General features: G+C 55.3%; 9 protein-coding genes across 9 annotated transcripts; 5 read left to right on the top strand and 4 right to left on the bottom strand.

Annotated features, from left to right (window-relative positions):
• Positions 1-494: 494 nt before the first annotated feature.
• Positions 495-3,169, bottom strand: DICSQDRAFT_64682 (MFS general substrate transporter; the record flags this gene model as incomplete). Its single annotated transcript, XM_007367593.1, has 13 exons — positions 495-567; positions 631-1,043; positions 1,158-1,355; positions 1,411-1,498; positions 1,551-1,895; positions 1,950-1,966; positions 2,018-2,099; positions 2,149-2,292; positions 2,348-2,462; positions 2,517-2,583; positions 2,646-2,791; positions 2,846-2,944; positions 3,004-3,169. 13 exons carry the CDS (start codon positions 3,167-3,169, stop codon positions 495-497), a joined length of 1,953 nt encoding a protein of 650 aa, XP_007367655.1.
• Positions 3,170-3,593: 424 nt separating this feature from the next.
• On the top strand, positions 3,594-6,105 carry DICSQDRAFT_108642 (FAD/NAD(P)-binding domain-containing protein; the record flags this gene model as incomplete). The annotated part of the gene is made up of 5 exons (XM_007367592.1): positions 3,594-3,831; positions 3,884-4,572; positions 4,634-5,582; positions 5,639-5,986; positions 6,037-6,105. The coding sequence occupies 4 exons, from the start codon at positions 3,594-3,596 to the stop codon at positions 5,647-5,649; spliced, it is 1,887 nt and encodes a 628-aa protein (XP_007367654.1). The 3' UTR covers positions 5,650-5,986; positions 6,037-6,105.
• Positions 6,106-6,889: 784 nt separating this feature from the next.
• DICSQDRAFT_171890 (uncharacterized protein) lies at positions 6,890-7,785 on the top strand (the record flags this gene model as incomplete). Its single annotated transcript, XM_007367591.1, has 2 exons — positions 6,890-7,319; positions 7,370-7,785. The coding sequence occupies 2 exons, from the start codon at positions 6,890-6,892 to the stop codon at positions 7,783-7,785; spliced, it is 846 nt and encodes a 281-aa protein (XP_007367653.1).
• A 2,503-nt stretch (positions 7,786-10,288) lies between these two features.
• On the top strand, positions 10,289-11,155 carry DICSQDRAFT_89108 (ubiquitin-conjugating enzyme). Its single transcript, XM_007367590.1, has 3 exons — positions 10,289-10,368; positions 10,419-10,545; positions 10,629-11,155. The coding sequence occupies exons 1-3, from the start codon at positions 10,366-10,368 to the stop codon at positions 11,006-11,008; spliced, it is 510 nt and encodes a 169-aa protein (XP_007367652.1). The 5' UTR covers positions 10,289-10,365; the 3' UTR covers positions 11,009-11,155.
• A 1,352-nt stretch (positions 11,156-12,507) lies between these two features.
• Positions 12,508-14,276, top strand: DICSQDRAFT_89106 (uncharacterized protein). Its single transcript, XM_007367589.1, has 5 exons — positions 12,508-12,892; positions 12,959-13,131; positions 13,196-13,287; positions 13,350-13,759; positions 13,811-14,276. Exons 1-5 carry the CDS (start codon positions 12,655-12,657, stop codon positions 13,909-13,911), a joined length of 1,014 nt encoding a protein of 337 aa, XP_007367651.1. The 5' UTR covers positions 12,508-12,654; the 3' UTR covers positions 13,912-14,276.
• A 466-nt stretch (positions 14,277-14,742) lies between these two features.
• On the bottom strand, positions 14,743-15,295 carry DICSQDRAFT_156206 (uncharacterized protein). Its single transcript, XM_007367588.1, has 2 exons — positions 15,286-15,295; positions 14,743-15,212 (listed from the first exon to the last, which is right to left on the bottom strand). Exon 2 carries the CDS (start codon positions 15,119-15,121, stop codon positions 14,909-14,911), a length of 213 nt encoding a protein of 70 aa, XP_007367650.1. The 5' UTR covers positions 15,122-15,212; positions 15,286-15,295; the 3' UTR covers positions 14,743-14,908.
• A 365-nt stretch (positions 15,296-15,660) lies between these two features.
• On the bottom strand, positions 15,661-16,957 carry DICSQDRAFT_162404 (kinase-like protein; the record flags this gene model as incomplete). The annotated part of the gene is made up of 2 exons (XM_007367587.1): positions 15,661-16,738; positions 16,789-16,957. The coding sequence occupies 2 exons, from the start codon at positions 16,955-16,957 to the stop codon at positions 15,720-15,722; spliced, it is 1,188 nt and encodes a 395-aa protein (XP_007367649.1). The 3' UTR covers positions 15,661-15,719.
• A 326-nt stretch (positions 16,958-17,283) lies between these two features.
• Positions 17,284-18,571, top strand: DICSQDRAFT_89099 (uncharacterized protein). Its single transcript, XM_007367586.1, has 5 exons — positions 17,284-17,676; positions 17,733-17,760; positions 17,814-17,991; positions 18,042-18,203; positions 18,259-18,571. Exons 1-5 carry the CDS (start codon positions 17,597-17,599, stop codon positions 18,492-18,494), a joined length of 684 nt encoding a protein of 227 aa, XP_007367648.1. The 5' UTR covers positions 17,284-17,596; the 3' UTR covers positions 18,495-18,571.
• A 128-nt stretch (positions 18,572-18,699) lies between these two features.
• Positions 18,700-20,978, bottom strand: DICSQDRAFT_108628 (phytase; the record flags this gene model as incomplete). Its single annotated transcript, XM_007367585.1, has 7 exons — positions 18,700-19,141; positions 19,202-19,327; positions 19,383-19,600; positions 19,655-19,725; positions 19,780-20,171; positions 20,231-20,283; positions 20,335-20,978. 7 exons carry the CDS (start codon positions 20,976-20,978, stop codon positions 18,891-18,893), a joined length of 1,755 nt encoding a protein of 584 aa, XP_007367647.1. The 3' UTR covers positions 18,700-18,890.
• Positions 20,979-21,505: the final 527 nt, after the last annotated feature.

Raw genomic sequence — 21,505 nt, 5'->3', positions numbered from 1 at the left:
CTAGAACAATCTGAGACTTGATCCAGACCAAGTCCGAAAAGGGTATTTCCATTTTAGGACAATCCCTAATAAGGAATGTGGCGCTTGATCGGCCTCTATCTGCTCAGGGTCATTGACAGAACAAGGCCCATGTTTGCACGGGGGAGCAGCTCAGGAAGGATTAGGGGGGAGGCTTATATGGCACCAATATAGACAGCCCGCTGCCTCATGCAATGGGACACGCGATGGAGGCAACCGTCGTAGTCGAGGGAGGGACTCGGGCGGGACTGGGGGCAGCGGAATGAGTGCCGAGGGAACGCGAGCGACACGGCTCGAAAGGACAGTTTATTGCCAGATAGACTTGTGACACTAGCGAGTTTGCAAAACTTCATACGTCCCGGGTTTCACTGATGTGAACCGTGATAGTGACGAGCCCAGGGGTTGGGTACATGACACTGTCTTATACTACTACAAGTCCCATTAACATTACTAGGATAGGCGGGGTATACACGATACTAGTGATGTCGCAACTCTCGCGCGAGCCGCAACGTCAGTACAAAGGCTACCACCGCTGAGAGTCCGCCGATGCTGGGAAGAAGGCGTTAATGTCTATATATGCATCCTCCCCTACGCAAGAGCATGGATGCATACCGATAGATGATAGCATAGGAATTAGGACCGCTGCCAGAGACAACGGCCTCTTGACGCGCGAAAGCATCCGCCGGATCCACGACGGTTCCATTCGTCGACAACGGAGGATCCACCACGCCGGATCCACGTTTGGTCGGATCGAGCAGAGCGAAGATAATGGACGCGAGCCCAGTCATGATAAACTGCGGGATGACGATGAAAATGTTGTGGATGCCAATGATGATCCCGGCCTTCGCTGCCAGTCCCGAACCGGCCTTCTCCCTCGGGGCTTCTAGGTCAGCGTGGAGGGTCTCCGGATCGGACAGTGAGACCGAATGCACGTCGACGTGGCTCGTACGCGCCATGGCATTCTGGAGGAACACGTGCGATGCCCCGGTGTCGTCGTCTTCTCTGCTCGGACTTCGTCGATGTGGCTTCGGACGATCCTCGTCAGAGGTGTGGGAGTCCATAGACGCGTCGGACGAAAACGAACGCACGTCTTCCTCTGACGCGAGCATTCGGTGCGAACCCGTTCCGTGGTGGTCTACCGACTGCGCGGTAGTCGGTGCGGTGTACAGCTGATTCGGAGAGTCGTCTTCGTCGTCAGACCCAACTAAGAACTGTCGTTCTTGGTCGTCTCCAGCCAATGTAAGTGAGCCCGAGCGTCGGCGACTGCGAGTATCGTTCAAAACAATTACTGGCGCCTCTCCATCATGAGCATCCTCCGTCAGGATGGCCTCGGCCAACTGGATGTTATGTGAGCTACGATGCGTGACATGTATCACGGCTGAGTGCGCGTACCAGAGAGAACGGAGCCCATTGAGTGATCGACCAAGAGAAGCCGGTGAGGGTCGTAAAAAACGTGGCTCCTTCAACGCTCGTGTAGAAACTGTGGATATGTCGGCATTTGGCTGGGGCACACAAGGATGATAACAACCTACAAGGTCGCGAACATACACACGGCGAAGAGGAGATGGCCCACCGCCCAAAGCGTAGGAAGACCGATCTTTGAGCGATCATAGAGCCTCAGCCAGGCGCTTCGTCTGGCCTGAGCGAGCTTGCGCTCAAGTAGCCGGCGCGATCGCGCGGACTCGGCGACGATGAATGGGAGAAGGACGTTGCCAGTGAAGCTGAGAAGAGAAGAGTAGAACAGAGCGCGTGTACCGAGCCGCGTGGCCTCGGCGTCCAGGTCGGGATCAGAGGGAGGGAGGGCTGAGGAGGCCTTGTGAAGATCGCCGATGAAGGCAGTAGTGTAAAACAACACGGGAAACCAGCCCATCCATGAACTAGGCGTGCATCAGCACCGGCTCTGTCATGGTTCAATGCTCACCGGCGCCTACAAGAACTGGATCAAACACTGGTGACGAACGTGAGCAGGAGTGGTCGAAGAGACACATAGTACACATACGATTTGACGGATAGCAGGAGGTAGGGAGAACGCGTGGTCCCAAATGTCTCGGAGTTCGTTGGCGAAGGTCTTGCCTAACCGTCTGGCGAGCGGTCGGGATAAGAAGGGAATGAAGCTGGATGACGACGCACCTGCTGGAAACGACGACCTTCTCCTTGGTGCAGAACGCGGTGAGGGCATGGGTGGCGAGCAGTAGGAGGGAACCGACGACGGCTAGAACCTCAAGCTCGGTACTACCAAAGAAGGGAAAGACCGAGGTCATGTCGACGTTTCCTCTGTAGCGTGGAGCGTTGAGAGCGGCGGAGGTGGAAGTTGACGAAGGGGACGTACATGAAGTAGCCTGCGACACTACCGAAGCCGAGCATGCGGGCGGCCCAGGCGTTGGCATCAGCTTGCTCGGCGGAGGGGAGAGTGTCGACGATTAAAGCGCGATCGACAGCTTGCACTGGGATGTGCGCGTCGGGACGTTGTGACATACGAGGACAGGGAGAGGACGTACCAGCATTGATGGAAAAGTCGATAGTGAAAAGGGCGACGATGGCGAGACAGATGGTTAGGACATCATTCTGTGGAGAGCACGACGAGGGTTAATGAGAAAATGGATAAGAGAGGGTTGGGAGAGACTGACTGCTGGTGAAGGTGAAGAGGTAAATACGGAGGCGACGGGGCGAGTGAAGCCAAGGAGGAGCATAGCGGAGGTGCAGACGATGCAGCCTACGATCATGTAGGGTCTACGGCGACCAAAGCGAGACATTGAGTTGTCGGCGAGGACGCCTAGGGATGGGGATGGGGATACTGTCCGGGTGAGTCGGTGGAGAGGGAACGCACCTATGAGGGGCTGGACGACGAGACCGGATATTGGGCCGGCGAGGAAGACAATGGCAACGGCAGCCTTTGTGAGGCCGAGGGACAAGAGATATGGGGTACCTTGGGGAGAGATATGTTGGAAGAGTGAGATGGGGATCGAGGAGTAGGCGAGGACGTACCATAGGACATCTCTACGGACCAAAAGACTTGGACACCGAGCAGGCCTACTGTGACTGCAGGTAGCTGAGCCCATCTTGGGCCTAATATTTTGGAGACACCTGCGAGGTGGGCGTCGTGGTGTTGGGCATCTTGCTCTGCAAGTGGGAGGGCAGAGAAGCCGGTCATGGTGGCATGGGAGCACAGGCAGAGTTGCAAAGGCGTTGTGCAGCGAGCAGTAAGCGTTTTGCAGCGAGGAGTAAGCGTTTTGCAGCGAGGAGTAAGCGTTGTGCAGCGAGCAGTAAGCGTTGTGCAGCGAACAGTGAGCGTTGTGCAGTCTCGGAGCAGTAAACGACGGTGTGCGGTCAACGGCGGGCAGTACGCTATGGGCGTCTCGGTTGAGCGGGCCGCCAGTGACGAAGCGGTCCTCCAGGTCCTCGTCCCCGTGGGGAAGACTCCGGACACTCGCCCGCACGTGGGGGACGCGGGGGTGATTGGAGCGTGATTCCGGGCGGGAGCAAATGAGCGCACCCGAAATCGTCGTCGCCGTCGCCGTCGTCGTCGTCGGCGTCGGACTCGGACTCTCACTCGACCTCCTCTGCTCTGTCCCCCAATGCTCGCTCGCTGTCGACTTAGGCCCCGTCCCCTCCTCCGCTCACTCCACTCGACCCCGAGCAGAAAACGCCAACTATTCGACCCTCACAGCGTCGAACGCCCCACAGACGATGTCGACGTTTGTATCGTCGGCGCAGGTCCCGCAGGCCTCAGTGCTGCCATCCGCCTCAAACAGCTTGAACAGCAGCAAGGTCGCCAAATCCGCGTCGTAGTCCTTGAGAAGGGCGCAGAAGTCGGTCGGTACCTTTTCCCCCTCCCTCCCTACTCCGCACTCTCACCTTCCCTCAGGTTCACATATCCTATCCGGCGCCGTCATCGAGCCCCGCGCTCTCAACGAGCTCCTTCCTGACTGGCAATCCCGCAATGACCATCCCCTCAAACAGCCCTCTACCTCCGTCACCATGCGTTTCCTCACTCAGAACTCCTCCTTCCGCATCCCCCAGCCTCCCCAAATGGCAAAACTCGGCACCTACGTCGTCTCCCTTTCCCAGGTCACCGCATGGCTCGGTGCCATTGCCGAGGAACTCGGCGTCGAGGTCTATCCTGGCTTTGCTGCAGCAGGCCTCGTCTATGACAACGACGGCCGCAGCATCCGAGGCGTCCGCACCAACGAGGTCGGACTCGACCGTCATGGCCGCATGAAGGACTCCTTTGAGCCCGGCATGGAGTTCCGCGCTCGCGTCACCCTCCTCGCAGAAGGCGCGCACGGCTCTCTTTCCAAGGAGGCCATCAGACGCTTCAAGCTACGTCAGGGTCGTGATCCACAGACCTACGGCCTCGGTCTCAAGGAGGTCTGGCGCGTCGATCCCGTCAAACACGAACCCGGTAAGGTCGTCCACACCATCGGCTGGCCCCTCGACACCCGCACCTACGGTGGCGCATGGGTCTATCACATGGCCGACGGTCTCGTATCCCTCGGCATCGTCGTCGGACTCGACTACCAGAACCCGTACCTCAGTCCCTATAGAGAGCTCCAGGTATCTCCTTCTGTTGATGACGACGCTCCCTTTGACCGTGCTCATTCGCTTAATCATGAAGCGCTTGAAGCATCATCCCTACTTCCGCGACCTTCTCTCAGGGGACTCCACACGCATAGCCTACGGTGCCCGAGTGCTCAATGAGGGCGGGCTCCAGGCCGTTCCGAGGCTCGACTTCCCCGGCGGCGCCCTCATTGGCTGTTCCGCCGGTTTCGTGAACGTCGCCAAGATCAAGGGAACACACAACGCGATGAAGAGCGGAATGCTGGCTGCAGAGGCGGCTTACGACGCGCTCGCGACAGAGGACGCTTCCCAGGATAAGCCAACAGATATGAGCGCGTACGATGAGGCACTTCGCAAGTCATGGGTTTACGATGATCTTCACGAAGTTCGTAATGTCCGCCCGTCCTTCAACACTGCCCTTGGCCTCTGGGGCGGCATCGCCTACTCCGGCATCGATACCTTGTTCCTCAAGGGTCGCACTCCTTGGACTTTCCGCAACACGTCCGGCAAGGGCGATGCCGCCCATACCCTCACTTCAAGAGAGTGTGAGCCTATCAAATACCCGCCTTTCGAGCCTCCGCTTTCCACCGATCTCTTGACCAGCGTCGCCCTCACTGGCACGAACCATGCGGAGGATCAGCCAGTTCACTTACGCGTTCGGAAGTACCTCGCCCAAGGCGAAGACGTGGGAGTCGAAGGCAGTGACCCGTCGAAAGGTCTGCAGACTGAGAAGTGGATAGAAGACGCCAATGTCCGGAAGGAGCACGTACGCGTGAACGTCGACGAGTACGCCGGGTTGCTCGGTAGAGGCTGTCCGGCACAGGTTTACGAGTACGTTGAAGACGAAAACGCTGACCGTGCCACGGAACCCGAAGCCGCTGGATGGCAAGGCAAGAAGCTTGTCATCAACTCGCAGAATTGTATTCACTGCAAGTTCTGTGATGTGAAAGTGCCAACACAGGACATCACATGGACGGTCCCCGAGGGTGGCGGAGGCCCGAAGTACAGTGAGTTTCCTCTCTCTTCAACATCGGCACAGATTGAGCGCTGACGCATGCGATAGCTGTCACGTAGACTTCACTCTCGTGTGCGCACTTCCCCTTGTGGATCTCTTTCGAACCGCGTCTCACCATCAACGTCATCCATCTATTTCACCGCCCCGTCCTTAACTAGCAGCAGAGCTTAGCATACAGATGTGGTTACTTAACGGACCGTTGGAAAGGACCTCGCGCATCATCTACACGCTCTCTTCATGTATCATAGTCGTGCGTACTTGAACACGCTGCTTTGTTCCGCACGCGGTTTCCGCTTGTTGTTCTACAGTTCTCATTGCATCCAGCTGGCCATTCCTCCCTCTTGGTTCGTACCTCCTCAGCTTCGATGTTGGACAGCAAGTGCTTCGCGGCGAACTGTGAGCTCGTAGATTTCTACAGGTGACCACCGCGATTGATCGATGCACAGGTCTACGGTGCTGAACATCCGAGGTGCCTTCTGCAATGTGTCCGTCTCGCGAGTAATATCCGAGATGCTAGGGAATCGTCAATCATCAACAACCCATTTCAAGGGCCCCCAGAGTCAATACGATTGTGTCGGCCCAATATTACATTTTGAATCGCAGCAGCTTAGTTGCCCTCGAAGAAAGAGACAGGAAGCGGGACCAGTCTTCTGAGCTATCGCACAGTGGTCTAATACATCATCGGAGAAAACACACAGCAGTTGACTTGCCGGAATGGGCGCATTCAGGACAGTGGGAAGAATGAGCTGAATCAGGCGCGGTCTGCTCGGTACATATTGGGTATCCATGCCCGATATAAGTCCACCGCGGCCCCCGACCTCTCAGGCATCATCGTTGCTTTGCTCTGTGAGTACCGTTCCTTCTAGTGTACATCCGGCGTGGCTGACCTATGTATACCCATCGAGGCGGTATCGCGGCAACTCAGCCAATCACCAACTGCCTTGCCTAGCAAACATGCTCCAAAACCTCCCTTCCGAACTACTGAGGCTGATTTTTGCTTATCTCGCGCGCGATCTGCGAACACTTCGAGCCACTGCTCTTACCTGCCACTACATCCTACCTGTCGCCCATGAGTATCTCTTCGCTGTAATTGGGTGTCGAGCTCTTACCCAAGACGGCATTGCTCGCTACCTTCCGTTGGTCCTACAGCTTCGAATTCTGCCAATCGACGCTCGGGCCTTGTGTCAGAGTGGCTTCCTTCCCCGGCTGCGCCAAGATCTCTTCTCCAGGCTCAACGCGATCACATTCCACAAAAGTCACACAGCCGTCTTCAGCGCCATAGAGCCTGGCTGCTTCGAAATGCTTATGCAGCTTGCATCGGCTAACATTACTACGCTTACTCTCAGCGGCGTAGCTTTCCTCAACCTTGCTCATGTACAATCCTTCGTCTGCGCCCTACCCAAATTGTCTGACCTCTCAATTCGACGCATCGTCTACAACAATACGATCACACGTCATGCCAACTTACTACCGCTCACTAGTCGGAGCTTGGACGCCGAATACAGGTTGGCATCCCCGCCCGCCCTATCCTTCCTCTGCTTCGAACCCGAACTAGCCAGTGTTGCTACTGTTGCTACTTTCGAGGTGGCCGCCTGGCTAGGGAATGGTCCCAGTACCAACACGCTGAAATCGCTTCTTGTTCCGTACTCTTCCATCTCGCCGCAGGCGATCCTCAAGCACTTTGGACCTACCGTTTCCCACCTTGCGTTGCCTCTCCGGACATTGGATAGTGAGTGCTGTGCTATCATTCAAGGTGTCATTGTACTCAGACTTTGGAAGGATCAGCAGCTTACGGACATGACCAGCCATTGAGCGGATACACCAACTTGGGAAACCTGACCATCTTCATGGACTCGTACAACGATCACCAAGGCTCATGGTACCTCCTTCCCGTATTCTTGGAGCGGTACCTCCTATCTCAGCATCTGCGGGTACTCGCAATCGAAGTTCACTTGGACTATCCCACTCGAAGTACAGCTATTCTTGACTGGACTGCCCTGGACCACCTGAACGACGTCTTGGACGATGAAAAATTTGAGTTGCTGGAGAAGGTCGAGTTCAAGATTCTGTTGAAAAAAGTATGCTGGGATCTGGCGACGGAAATGGCTATGCTGTTGCACTCTGTTGAAGGGCGGTTATACATCCCTGCTGCCGCCGGGAAGCTCTTCACAAGATACGAGAGGATCGGTTACTGAGGTACGTCACTGACGTCCCAACGTCGCTGCAGCTGTTCAGCGCAGGTTGGAGTCTGACGATGCGGCTTTGTAGATGACGCCTGCGATTCTCGTTCGGGAAGGGATCCCGACAGGAAACGCCATACCTGTTGTCTTCACTTCAATCAGGCTTGAGAAGCAGGCAAAGCCTGTATTGCACATTCCTTAGCGAGCTCAATACAGACGTCAGCCGCTCATGTCGAGTCAACCCTTCAACAATTGGACCGACTCGAAAGGGCTGGTGGACGATAGGACGTCAAGCATGCACCATACATAGCCGGACACCGGACCGGTCAACAGCGATCAAGGTCGCCCAACTTCCTGGGATGACAGCAGGGCTGTATGCCTCCGAAAAAGACCGGGGGACGAAAGGAAATGCCCTTCCATCGTCGCTGATCCGATGTTTCCGCAATCTGTGGTACATGTCTGTGCACGCCTTGGTATCTCCGCACGGCTCATGACCTCCAACGGCGTGTCAGGTCCCTTGGCATAACCCCCTCCCTTCTATCACACTACAACATCCCCGTCGACGTATCGACAGTCCTAAGTTGGCTTGAAGCCCTCAGTAATCATTGTATGTCGTCGTGTGCATGCATTTCATCATACCAGCAGGGATCACTGAGAGCTTCTCCGTCTTACTAGGGAACTGCAATCCTTGACCCACTTCGTAACCCGAGGATCGTGGCACCGAACTCAGCCCCGACGATGGGTCCCTGCCAAAGACTGCCCTTCGAGGTGCTTGACCATATAGCCTCGTACGTTTCACACGATATCCAGGCTCTTCGATGCCTATCACTACGCTCGTATTCTCCACGCGATCTCGCAACAGTACCTGTTCGACACCATGAACTTCCGTCGCCTGTCTCAACTTCCCCTCTGTCACCTCGTAACAGAACTCCGGGTCGTTTGGGGACTGGATATGTTCCAGGTCGATCAGATCCCGCTACTTCAAGGCTTGCTCGCTCCACATCTTACCCCCGAGACGCTCCCACGCATTCGCAGCTTGGTGGTCACGTCCCTCGGCGCGGACGCAACCGCATATCTGACTGCGATCGGTCCCAAAACATTTACGCCCCTACGTTCACTCAGAAGTCTAACGCTCAGTCACACTGTCCATCGGAATTTCCAAGACATTCAACTTTTGATCTGCTCGTTTCCTTACCTCGACTGCCTTCGTCTCAATGGCACATGGTGGAACGACGACGATATCGATTCAAGGACTTCTCTCGCTGCCTCTTCAGCCTCCTTCGCTGAAAGACTTGCAACTCTCGGGGATTTAACCAGCTTGTACGCTCCACCTGGCGCAGTGGCTCGCGAACTCCCCGTCGGCGCACGTTCTCCAGCGTCTTACGATCCCGCATCTAAATGGGAATGCTTCAGTGCTTCTCCCCTTATTCGGGCCGTCTGTGAAGCAGTTGAGTGTCCCAATAAGAGGATTACAGAGTGAGTTGTCGTTGGAGCTGGGATGGTCGGCTGGATGTCGCTCACTGCACATTCAAACAGAAGGGACCTGTCTTGCCTCATACTCCTCGTTGTGTTCCCTAAAGCTTTACCTGCTCGAATATCACCCCATCGTGAATCGCTGGGAGGAGCTTCCTCTGATTCTTTCTGCTCTTCCGAACCCTTCCTTGCTCTTCGAGCTAGGCCTCTCCCTGCAGCTTCAGAAACGCCCCCAACCCGGCGTATCTACTACTGTTCCAGCGCGTATTCTCCGGCAAATAGATACGCTTCTGGTCGAAGGGTGCGAGCATTCCCGTAATCGCGGCGCGTTCAGTCACCTCTGGAAGTTGGTATTCGCGATACAATCCAGCTCGCCCTTAACGGAGATGGCCTCGGTGGAGAGGGCATGCTCAGAAGACCTGATCCGGTCTGCGATGTCTATGTCCTCCGCTCGCGGAGTTCTATCGATATCTCTCAAGCTATGAGTACTCGGTAGTCACTACGTCGACGCTGATACTGCTTATTGATATACCCATATCTTCAGCTCGTAGGTAGTCGATCTGGTTAGATGTAGCGATGGCACAGATATCTTATAGGCTGCGGAATCTTCTAATGGATCACAAATATGTTACGCGCACCGTTCGCCATACGATCTAGATACGTGTCTACGCCCATGCATCGCTCTGACATATCTGGTAAACATACCCTTGTTAGACGAAGACCGCACCGTACCAGATGGCGAATTCGCTTGTCATGGCCCTTAGGACGTCTGGTCCCCAAATCTTCAGCGTGCACGTGAGGAAGAGACCGCATGAGGGCTTCGGCGAACGCAGTTACGATCTGCCGCTTGATACTGTACCTAATATTGCATGGATCATTATAATGAGGATACGCAGCTTGGCGACTGTCGATGTTCTTGACTTGGAAGCTGCAGCGAACGAGGAGTCGGAGCTGAGGCAAGCCGACAGCAAACGCCAACAACCTCTGGGCGCTTGATAGTACTGCTCTCAACCCTCGACCACCACCGCCCCCTCGTCTGCCCCCCCTTGTCTATCATCCAGCTCTCTCTCCATAATAGCATTCTCAATCCTATAATCCGCACCAGTCCATCTGAGCTGCATCATGGTGTGTACGCCGCTTTCCTGATGGGTCGTTCTAGCTGAGCATGCCTGCAGTCTACCAACTGCCGTCGCCGTCTAATCCGGGACTTTAAACGCCTCTCCACCGACCCTCCCGGCGGGATCTCAGGCAGCCCATGCCCGGATAACATCATGCTTTGGAACGCAGTCATCTTCGGTCCAGGTAAGAGGTTTCAACCTTCCCTTCATCTCCACCCTTGCCTACTGTGGCTCAGGCAGTGCTGACTGACGCCGCCGGTCGTATAGCGGATACGCCGTTCGAAGACGGGACGTTCAAATTGTTGTTGACCTTCGACGAGTCGTACCCCAACAAACCGCCGACCGTCAAATTCCTGTCGCGGATGTTCCACCCGAACGTATACGCCAACGGCGAGCTTTGCCTGGATATCCTTCAGAACCGGTGGTCGCCGACGTACGATGTGGCCGCAATCCTCACCTCAATACAATCTTTGCTCCACGACCCGAATCCAAACAGCCCTGCTAACGCGGAGGCGGCGCAGTTGTACCGGGAGAACATGAAGGAATACGTTCGCAGGGTGCGGGCGACAGTGGAGGAGAGCTGGCTCGATCCAGAAGAGCACGCGGCGATGGAGCAGGATTCGTCAGAGATGGCGCAGGAAGAGTGAACCGCGAAAACGTCGGCGGAGCTCGATCTGCTACCTGGTGCCTTGACGTCCGTTGGATATGGGATACTACGTATCCGGACCATGTATTTGTGTGTGTGAGTATTGGTGTTCGATATCATAGTGTATTTTGGCATAATCAGTTTGGAGTCTATACCCATCATGATGATTGCTGTGTGCATTGTGCCTATCCGAGTTGCACATCCAGGAAGCGTGACGGGCTGAGCGAATCCGTTTCACACCTGATGTGCTTCATGGTGCGTTTGGATCATCGAGTTGTCTGTCAGGGTTCTACGCTCACAACGTCAATGACACCTTCAGCGTCACCACATGGATTTGGAGGAAATGCATGGCGAGGGACCATATCGTCCATGTCGAGCTGGTGTGGCGGGCACTGCGGGCCCGCACCTGGTCGATAGCCCCACTCACCGCCTCGCTTCCTGTTATCCCGCTGCATCGCTCACAACAGAGACATCGCGTTAGCCTTGGACCGCTCACAAGGTCTGCGCATGCGGTCTAAAGAGATTTGCGAAGAGACGAGATCAACCTAGTCTGAGTGGTGCTACCACAGCCACCGAGTGGATGGTGGATCCGGATCAGGATAGCTTTGGTCGAGGCAGTCTCACTCTGAAATGGTACGTCGTTTCGTCTTCGCTTGTGATTCTGACTTCGCGTTCTGATGTACATTCTCAGCCAAAGCAAACAGAGGACTTTTCAAGCATGGGTTCGAATCAAATGTCCTCGCTGGCTCGCTATGTAAGCCGCAAGGATTTGCTCGTCGCTCCCGATCCTCGCCGCCGCTGACAAGAAATATTGCACATGAAACTATCGCATGTATACATTGATAGTTAGCAGTGGCAATGACGGCATGGCGCCAACTAAGACGTCCAATACGGTCCTGGGGCCGAGGCGGGGGTCAGCATTATATCTGACTGCTAGGGTGGCACTGGGCATTCAGAAGCAGTGCGCGATGCACTAGGAGAATCGCACCCGAGATGAAGTGCGTGAGTTGACGACATGGGCCCAGGCGATGTTGGGGAGGAAGTGGGATGGGTGAACGAGACGCATTCTACGAGTTCATGGGCCCCGAACCAGCTTGTCTGCGGAGGTGTTTAGAGTAGTCGTGTCGCGCTTTGCGGACCTCCTGTACAACACCTCTCCAACTGGCGAGTTCAGCTTAAGCGGGAGGGTGTGCAACTTTGTGCATGCAACCGGCCAAAGTGCCGGTGCCGATGCCGGTGCGCCCCGTGACGAAAGTGTGATGGACGTGACGGACGCTGTGGCCTAGGGACGTGACAGTGACAGTGATGTGAGTTGTGACAGCGGTCGTCGGTGGGTCTGTGCCCTCGTCCGCCTCGTCCTCGTCTTCGTCCTCGCCCTCGACCTCGCCCTCGCCGCCCTCGCCCTGCCCGACGCTGCCTCCACCGTCGCCCCCGTCCTGCCTCCACCGTCGCCCCCGTCCTGCCCCCCCCCTTGGATGGTCCTCGTGCGGCACAATGACTCTTCCTGCTAACGACGCTTTCACGCTTGGCTTGCCACACGACCCCGCACGCATCGGCCTCCGCTCGTCCACGAAAATCCCGTTTGTATCAGGAACTAAAGCCCGTTCGCCCTCAGCCACTCCTCGCAGGTCACTTCCTCCACGGCAAATGAGCGTAGACTCCCCAGAATCCCCTCCCTCTCCCGACTCTCGCAATCTTCCGTCCCACTCCGCCGTTTCTTCCGTACGCAATGGCGTCCCCAACGGCGCTCCTCTCCGCCAGAGGAAGAAGGCTCGCACCGCCTCCGCGACCTCTCCCGATCTCGCCACAAAGCCCAAAGACCTCAAGCCCTCTCGTCCGCCAGTAGACTGGGAGATCCCACGCAAGACCCTCCACTCGTCTATAGGTATGCTTCCCCCTTCACTTCCTGTCGCATGACGTCCATCGTCGCTCAACCGAATCGCCTACCCAGGCTTCCTCACTTGGTATCTCTATGCCTCAAATGGCAATCCTCGCACCGTCGTCTATGCCCTCGGCCTTGCTTTAGCTGTCATTGTCCCTGCAGACATCCTCAGGTTCAAATCTGACCGTTTCGAGTGGTTGTATGAGCGCGCCGTGGGTTTCCTCATGCGAGAGTCCGAGAAAGTGCGCCCTCCTTATCCTGTTCACTAATCTGTATCATCACGTTGACCCCCCGCTTCTCGTACAGAAAGCCGTCAACGGAGTGATCTGGTACATTCTGGGCGTTATCTTCGTCCTCTCCGTATATCCTCTTGACATCGCCACTGTCTCTATCCTTATGTGCGTCGTTCTCTCTTACCTACTCTTATCGCCGCGCACGTGCTCAACAGATGTTCATATAGACTCTCGTGGGCAGACACAGCTGCATCTACCATCGGTCGTCTTTGGGGCACGTACACCCCACCACTTCCGCGCTCGCTCCCCCTCATTCCCTATGCTCCCTTCTTCCGTCTTCCGCTCGCTCCTCGCAAGTCCCTCGCTGGTTTTCTTGCCGGTTCCATCACTGGCGCCGCAATTGCTGTTGGCTTCTGGGGCTTCTGGTACCCAGTTCGCGACGCGCAGCTCGTGTTCCACCTACCTACCCCCGAGACACTCGCCGCTGTGAACGACTTGATGCCTGAGGCCGCCGCCCATGCCCTACAGGAGAGCGTGCAATGGTTGCAGAACGTGGACATACCTCTTGGAAGGTGGATAGGTCTCACAACTCTTGGTGTCGTAAGCGGCTTGATTTCCGGTACGGCTGAGGCACTTGGTACGTCTCTGTTTTGTCCGTCAGTCCGGCGACGCTCTAACCACCGATCAGATCTTGGCGCACTGGATGATAACTTGACACTTCCCATAATCTCCGGCGGGTGCATCTGGGGATTCTTCAAGGTGCTGGAGTTCTTCACCGGCTCAGCATGAGCTTCCCCTTCATAATCTTGTTTTTATCTCATCATCTCACTTCGACATTTTGCATCTCGTTAGCTATATCCTCGACAATAACGTCCTCTACTTCAACATCTTCATGAATCTCCCAGACTCCTTACAACTGTAATCTGTCGACGTCAGCGCATGAGTAGGCGAGCATCGAGCAGCCGTGATACTTGTAGATCTACATTAACCTTTCCCGATCTCCCGATCTCGACGCGATTAGTGGACCCAAGCAGAGTGGCACCCATACGATACAGACGCTTACGACATTTCTTATTAGAACCACCGTCCTCGATTTCATAGCGTTTCGGTACAGTCACTATACTGCGATGATATACATGTATCTTTCCCGTTTTTCTCGGATAACCATACGTCCGCCTTCAGATTTACACTAACGTCTGCGAGGCAGTGTTAAGGCAGTAGCTTGTTTGTCAGGCTGAGGCTCGTCCATCGTTACCCAGGCGTTCTGTGTGCCTATAACGCACCCGGTGATGGTCCTTGTCCTTGAATCATGAACAATATCGGGTGGGAGGTTCCCGGTCGTTATGCCGGGGACAGAAACCCATGGCATCGTCCCTAGGACTCAAAGTCATATGTGTCATGAAGAGCTGGCATGTACAGACCGGAAAGGCCACGTTTGCTCGCAGTTTCAACTTTGGGTGTTCGTTACCCATGCGATGACCTCGCGAGACACATCCACATTTAAAAGTCGCGGAGCGCCTCCCACTCAAGGAACGTCGGGCTCGTGACAAGCCCGGCGGCAGCGGCAAAGCGTTGATGTCGTCGCAGAGTAAGTATATGAACAACAGTCTGATATCAATTCGCAAGTACATCAGAAAAGCGACCGGCGGGAGCGGTCATGATGGTACAAAGAGCTGTCAAAGACACACTACTCGTGGAACAATTCCTCGAGGGTCTCCTTCGCCTCATGGTACTGATAGTTATCCAGAAGTGCAGCGTCGTCTAAAGCCTCCAAGGCTTCCATCACTCAGTCCTGGCAGTTCCAGCTAGGGATGTCATTCTTCATGGGTTGTTGCTTTAAGAGCTCTTTAACCACAGCAATCGTGTCTTCATCGTCCAAATCAGAGACGTCGATCTGCTTGCTGAAACGACTAGACGCCTTCGGATCCGCCTCGCGAACATCCAGCTCGAGCTCCCCTTCGTCGCCGTTCGCCTGATAGGATGATATGCTTGGTATCATCTCCTTCCACAACTTGCAAATGAATGGCCCAGTGGGCCATTGACTTGGCTTGTGGCAGGTATACGATGACGGAGAGTTCGGCGTGAACCATCTGCTGACAGGAGAATATCAGAGCCTGAGGTGGCGCACCCTGAGATCAAAGAGAGAGGATTGATGTGGCTTACTGTGACGACTGAGTGTTCAGCTGCGGTATAGGGATTGAAGTCGTTCAATGGCGCCCCTGAAGCACTGGGGATTTGCACTTGACGATATCGCTGAGACGGGAGTGGTTTATATATGCAATGCGAAATCTGCCTTGTGCTTCTTTGGGCTGTAGCTAGCAATCCTCGTCACAATAATACGTATACTTCTACCGCATCTTCATTCCTACACGCCGAGTCATATTGCTCATAATAAGGGAATTGCGGATCCACGCTTGAGATGCGAAGCGTGAGGCCCTGCCTGATATGGCTATCAATTGGCCCAGTACAATAAGTGGCAGAAAAGGATACTACAGGCTGCTTGGGGGATTAGCACTCCAAGATCGTCGATGTGAGCTCGAGAAGTCCTTGATTCACACCAAAGCTGTTATTGTATGTACAAGACGCAATTGGACTTATCAATAGATCGCCGTGGCTTCGATCACCCGGTCGACCACGACCTCATGATCATATCCTAGGATACAAGGAGGTAAATGATTCCACCAGTCGCTGTCATCTTTCACGGAGCGCGTGTTCAGCGCCTTTAGCTGCTCCCAGTACTCGGGATAAAAACCGCTGGCCTCCCAGTCCAGGATCCCGGAAAGCTCTACGACACCACGCGGTCCATCTACTACCATGATGTTCCGCGGATGGATATCAGCATGCGTGAACACGACGCGATGGTCGGCGCGTAGCATCGAATGCAGCCATTCCTTGTAACTCGATGAGGCACGAGAAGTGGGCGAGTCCAGAAGGAAATCATTGAACTGTGGCTCGGAATAGATGGGCGTGATGCTGACTCGCTCGTCCCTGCGAACGTCCTTACAGAGACGACGCCCCACGGGCGAGCCGAGTGGAGAACCAGGAGGGAGGTCGAGAGTACGCAAGTCGCTGAGCTGCTGGTCCAACAGGCACCTGATGTGTGCCTTCGCGTCTGCGGGTAACGATGGCCAGCGGGTCTCCAGAGTGGCGCCAGGTATCTTGGTCATAAACATGAAGGATGTGGGCCCTATCGCGATCAGTCCCAGGGGGCGAGGGGCAGCGATATTGGGAACGTGTTGCTCCAAAAATTCCAGAACACCGTGTTCATCGTAGTCAAGGTGTTGTGCCACCTTTACGACCACATTCTCGCCAACTTGTATCACCGCCCGTGAACGGCCTTCCCATATGGGCGCGCCGGAGAGCACGCATCTAAGAGCCGCGGCGGAGAGGTTGGACTCGTGGTCGGCGGTGAGTTTGAGTAAGTCACGAACCACATGAGACAGAGGGAAAACGACGGAATGGAGGAGAGGGCACGATAGAGGCTTCTGATTCGTGAGGTGCAGTTCCAGTGGGGCTCGCTGGGCTTGGATAGGCGACACGAAGCCCGACAAGGCTGCAGGATAGGAGGCCCGACGCTTCGCTGGAATACAGCGCTCTTCCTGGTCTTCGTCTGGCACTATAGAAAGCATTCAGACCACGAGAAGGTCCCAGTCGACAAGTACTGACCTGTCCGTCGCTTCTCCTGACGTTCACCGATCGCCCGCCGCAATGCCGAGTACGAGTTGTATACTCTCTTCAAGACGGGTTCAATGTCGGCTGTCGAGTCATGCTCCAGGACTTTTGATATCTGCCTGAGGACAGATGCATTGAGGTTCCGGTAGCCACGTTCGGCCATGGGGGGTATGGAGCGGTAAGCGACTCCGGGTGCCGTGAATGCGCGCCTTGATGGAGCTGAGCGTCTTGGAGACGGATAGAGGTGGGGAAAGAAGATGTCGCTGCTTTAATGGGTAGAGCAAGTCACCTAGAGCCGTTTGGATGGATGCTGAGGAGGTCTACATGTACACCGCGTGGCGAGCGGCGAGATGGAGAGGGAGATGGAGGCCGAGGTTGAGGTTAAACGTTAAACATTGAGCGCTGGGGACGTCTCGGCGCTTGCCAACCCGACTCCCATCCCGACTCCGTACTTCAACTCCGTACTTTAACAAACTGCACCGAGCTCGTCCCGACTGCCTCGCCGACATCCTGTCCGCTCAGCCTCGTTCAACGGCCGATGTAGCACACAACCGCTTCGAGCAACACTGTCAATGTCTTCCCATCACAAACGAAGAAGACATTCTCCCGAACCTGTGACCCAATTGGGTACCGATGGACGCGAAAGGCAATGCACAACCCGTGGACAGACCGAAGAAATCCGCCCCAAGAAGAAGAGGCAGAAATCACACAACTCTATGAGCGTAGACATGCGCGTACCACTGCCCTCTATCTCTAGTTCGTACAGGCGTAGCTCTATCCAGGCGCCGACAAATCAACGCAAATGTATGCAGGCCGCCTACGGATCGCCCTTGGCGGTTCTCATTGGTTTGTCGAGAGATCGTTCAACAATATCGTTGTTTTGTGAGCACATTCATAGTGTGGCGTACAACTACGTGACCGTAATCATTGGCCAAAAGCGGTGAGTCGAACGAAGGCATAACCTGGGTGTGTTGCATATTATCGATCCATTCGTTTGACTTATCAATGGTAACCCTCAGTTAGACCACCTTCGACGACGCATGAGACACAATCCACCTAGACTGTACAATTTCGCGGCCCCCGCTGCAACCGCCCAAGACGACCTTTCGGATCAACTGATGAGCTTCTCCAGCAAGCTCTCAAGCAAAAATAATAGCGAGAAGAGACTAGCGTTGGATCCAGATGAAACGGTGTACAGTGAGTGGATTTTTTCGTTGTCAGCGTGGCGTGGGGGCTTAATTTGCTAGTTGTGTTCATCGGTATCAACGATTGCGGAACCACCGAGCGTGATGAACTTGAACCCGTCATTCAGGACATCTTTGACTCTGCCCTTCACGATTTATATGTCAGGGCTGGAGCCAGAAATTTCATCATCTTTGACGTACCACCCGTCGACCGTTCACCTCAAGGTAGTCGTTCGGGCATCTCACTCTGATCCCGCTGTCACTGATTCTTCACTTTTAGCTTTGGAGTCAGAGTCCTCGGATCTGATAGAAGATCGTGTGGAGACCTGGAACGAAACATTGCAGACGCAGACGACGGAGTTCGGGTTGTCTAGCAAGGAGGCCACAGTATTCCTCTTTTCTGCCCATCAAGTGCTCACAGACGTGCTCGACGACCCCCTCGAGTACGAGTTCAGTGAGGGCGACCCGGCCGATGAGGGTGGTGGGATCTGGGTAGACGAATTGCACCTGACATAAGAGGTTCATGATATCTTGGCTGAGCAGCTATTGAGAGCTGTGCTCAATAGCGTCCCTGACGCGTAATATGCCATTAGCTCCACACTCTTATGTCTATCATTTTCCATGTTGGAGGGAAAATATGGTTGATATCCGATCTGCTTTTGATTTCGGGGCAGGTTCGGCGTTGCGAGGGGCAGGTTGCAAGCATATCAATCCACAAGCACAAACATATAGATATCACGATCCGACAAGGACTAGGCGTCTAGCAGAATAACCAACTCGTGGACGTCTCCTACAGCAACGTGAGCTACTGATCGCCTCGCCAAATATGGATGGTGGGCAAGGCATGAGGTCTTGAGGCACGTCGAAGAGACTTGCTGGGCTACACACGACCAAGTGGATAGCCGGACCGAATCAATCCTTCGCTGGAGGCTCGCCAGTGGTCGTATTCCATCCATGGCCTGTCGGAACATTCCATTCCCCATGGCAAGCCCATGTCCAATCCGTCTTGCTGATCGTCTCGCGCTGAGCAGAGACGAATGCAGAGAGGGGACACAAGCCATGCGGCTCATCGGCAGGACAACCACGAACGCTACTTAACGGAGTGACACCGTCGTTGATGACGATGCGGATCTGGGGCTCTGGAGCCGAATCGCAAGCAAGAACTGGAATAGCGGCACGTGAGAACGAGAACCACGTGGAGTATGCGTAAAGCAGCAGCGTACGTTGGAACTGTACGTTGGAAGCAAAAGGTGCGAGATGCGAGGTCTTGAAAGAGCGGTTGGTTGGGATGTGGTCAGATGGCAGGGGCCCGTCCGTTGCAAAGTTGGAAAGGTTGAGTGCGGTGAGGACTAGCCATGCTCGCGTTGAGTCAAGGCGTGTGACAGGACGAGGCAATTAGCTTACCGTTGAGGATGATGGTATCGTGAGTAGCGTCGACGTAGAGGCTTTGTCCCAGCGGGAATGTGGCGGGGTCGTCATTGATAGTCGCATTGGTCGAGGAGTTGTGGGCAGCGATGGGAGTACTGGTGAGCCGGGCGACGAGCTCTTGAACGTAGCCGATGCCTAGGGCGCGAGAAGTCGGGGAGCCAAACGCGGAGTTGTACCAGAAGTTGAGATCGACGCTGAGCAAGAGTCCTTAGGCTGCATACAGGAGCCGAGAGAACGGTAGCACGTACGAGTAGTCGAAGCCTCTCCATTCATCCTCGGTGAAGAGCTCGCAGAATTTGGAATAGCCTATGGCAACCGTCTACGACGCCGGTCGATATCAGAGAGGTACTGTAGGAAGAAAACGGACGGATACCTCGTATGGGCAAAGCTGCTGCATGGCGTAAACGTCTTCGATGGTCAAGTCGATGCCGTCTATCTGCGAGTTGAGACGGGCGCGTGCGGCTTGGAGGTATACTTTGGCCCACTGGCGGACGTAAGGCAGAGCACGCTCTCCGCGGGCGGGGTCGCGGGCGTTGGGGCAGGTCTTGGAAGGAGCAAGAGTGTTGTTGAAACCTGGGGCTTCGATGGTGATGAGCTGTTGGTACTGTCCATCTAGCTTGGGCCCGAAGAAGCCGAGGGCGAAGTTGAGGGCGGAGAAGAGCATGCGGTCCTGAGATTCGGTGCGGAAGACGGGGAGGGTGTTGGAGGCGGTGAAGTTGCGGAGGAGGAAGCCATACTTGATGCGAGTAGAAACGCCAAGGTCGACTGGGAGTTGAGTTGGGATTAAGACGGGTCGGAATGGTAAGGGTGAGAGGAAAACTGACAGAGTTGTTGCCGGCCAAAGGGAGTTAGGATCTCCTCTCCGAGCTTATAGGTCCTAGTGCACGTTCGGGAAGATGACGACGATGTAAAGTAGCAAGAGACTCACCAGTCGTTGAGGAAGGCGAGCTGGCGATGTGCGGACCACTTGTGGGGGGCGTGTCGGAGGCGAGCGGAGAAATTGGCAGGACCTGCATAGGCAGCGGTGCCGGTTGGGTAGCGGGCACCGTGACGATGGAGAAGGTGGAGTGCGGTAATGCGACAGCCTTGGGGAGGATCGAGACTGGCGTCGATACGGAAGGATTGAGGGGGTACAGAGAACCAAGGGGAGAGGTTGCCCCAGTGAGAGAAGATGTCGAAGGATGAGTTGGAGAGGGCTTGTGGACGAAGGAGGTGAGGTGGGCCGGTATGTAGAGGATAAGCAGGAGCAGTGGCAACAAGGGCGGGCTCTGCACCGGTAGGAGTGGGGCCTGGATAGCCGACGTCGGAAGGGAAGAGGTCGGGGAAAGCATTTGTGGGATGGGAGGGAGGATAGTGATGGACGTCTGTAGAGCCGGGACGGGGATGGAGGGATTGAGTGGGGTCGAGTATCTGGACGAGAGGAAGGGATGGAAGGAGAGGGAAGAGAGCGGCGGAGAGGAAGCCGGCGACGAAAGCGAAGAGGACATGGCGGAGGGCGAAGCGGGAGCGAGCGCGGTCACCGTTGTGGGCGAGGAGGTCGGCGTCGAGGCTGAGTTTGTGCTGAGACCGCATCGTGAGGGGATTGTCGAGCTCGCTGTCGAGGACGGCGTCCAAGGGGCGGAGGCGGGGGCGGAGGCTGAGGCTAAGTGCAACGAGCAAGGCTGAACTAAGAGCAAAGTGCCAAAGAGCAAAGTGCCAAAGAGCAAAGTGCGAGGTGCGAGATGCGCGCGACTGAGGCGCGTCCCACTCTCGGCCCGAGACATACGATCACGTGGAATGCACGCGCTGGCGGCAGCCGCTAGTACTAGTACTTACTAGTGTGACCCCAGAAGCGACGGCCCAGAATGTATTTCGTGCATATCTCCATCGCATCTTCCCCCATAAATCTCAGATTTGGTACACTTGATCTGTATCGTAGACAGTATATACCCGTCAAATATGAAGGCGATCGGTGGAATTTTGCTTCGAGCATCGTGGAATTACACGTCTGACCCCAGAAACGACGGAAAGGCGCCCACAGATTGTCACCAATGGTCACGGTGCCGAAGACTACCGATTTGAACACCGCCATTATCAGTCGTTTGATAACGACGTTGGCG

Source organism: Dichomitus squalens (genome assembly GCF_000275845.1).
Source record: "Dichomitus squalens LYAD-421 SS1 unplaced genomic scaffold DICSQscaffold_26, whole genome shotgun sequence".
Classification (NCBI taxonomy): domain Eukaryota; kingdom Fungi; phylum Basidiomycota; class Agaricomycetes; order Polyporales; family Polyporaceae; genus Dichomitus; species Dichomitus squalens.
This window is presented reverse-complemented; position numbering and strand designations above follow the sequence as displayed.

Bases quoted from the DNA above. Each gene is read 5' to 3' on its own strand.
- DICSQDRAFT_89099 (XM_007367586.1), top strand. From the start codon at position 17,597: ATGTATGCAGGCCGCCTACGGATCGCCCTTGGCGGTTCTCATTGGTTT. The intron at 17,677-17,732 runs GTGAGCACATTC...ATTGGCCAAAAG, and splicing joins TTCAACAATATCGTTGTTTT to CGGTGAGTCGAACGAAGGCA. The intron at 18,204-18,258 runs GTAGTCGTTCGG...CTTCACTTTTAG, and splicing joins CGTCGACCGTTCACCTCAAG to CTTTGGAGTCAGAGTCCTCG.
- DICSQDRAFT_89108 (XM_007367590.1), top strand. The intron at 10,546-10,628 runs GTAAGAGGTTTC...CCGGTCGTATAG, and splicing joins CGCAGTCATCTTCGGTCCAG to CGGATACGCCGTTCGAAGAC.
- DICSQDRAFT_89106 (XM_007367589.1), top strand. From the start codon at position 12,655: ATGAGCGTAGACTCCCCAGAATCCCCTCCCTCTCCCGACTCTCGCAAT. The intron at 12,893-12,958 runs GTATGCTTCCCC...TCGCCTACCCAG, and splicing joins GACCCTCCACTCGTCTATAG to GCTTCCTCACTTGGTATCTC. The intron at 13,132-13,195 runs GTGCGCCCTCCT...CTTCTCGTACAG, and splicing joins TCATGCGAGAGTCCGAGAAA to AAAGCCGTCAACGGAGTGAT.
- DICSQDRAFT_156206 (XM_007367588.1), bottom strand. From the start codon at position 15,121: ATGATACCAAGCATATCATCCTATCAGGCGAACGGCGACGAAGGGGAG.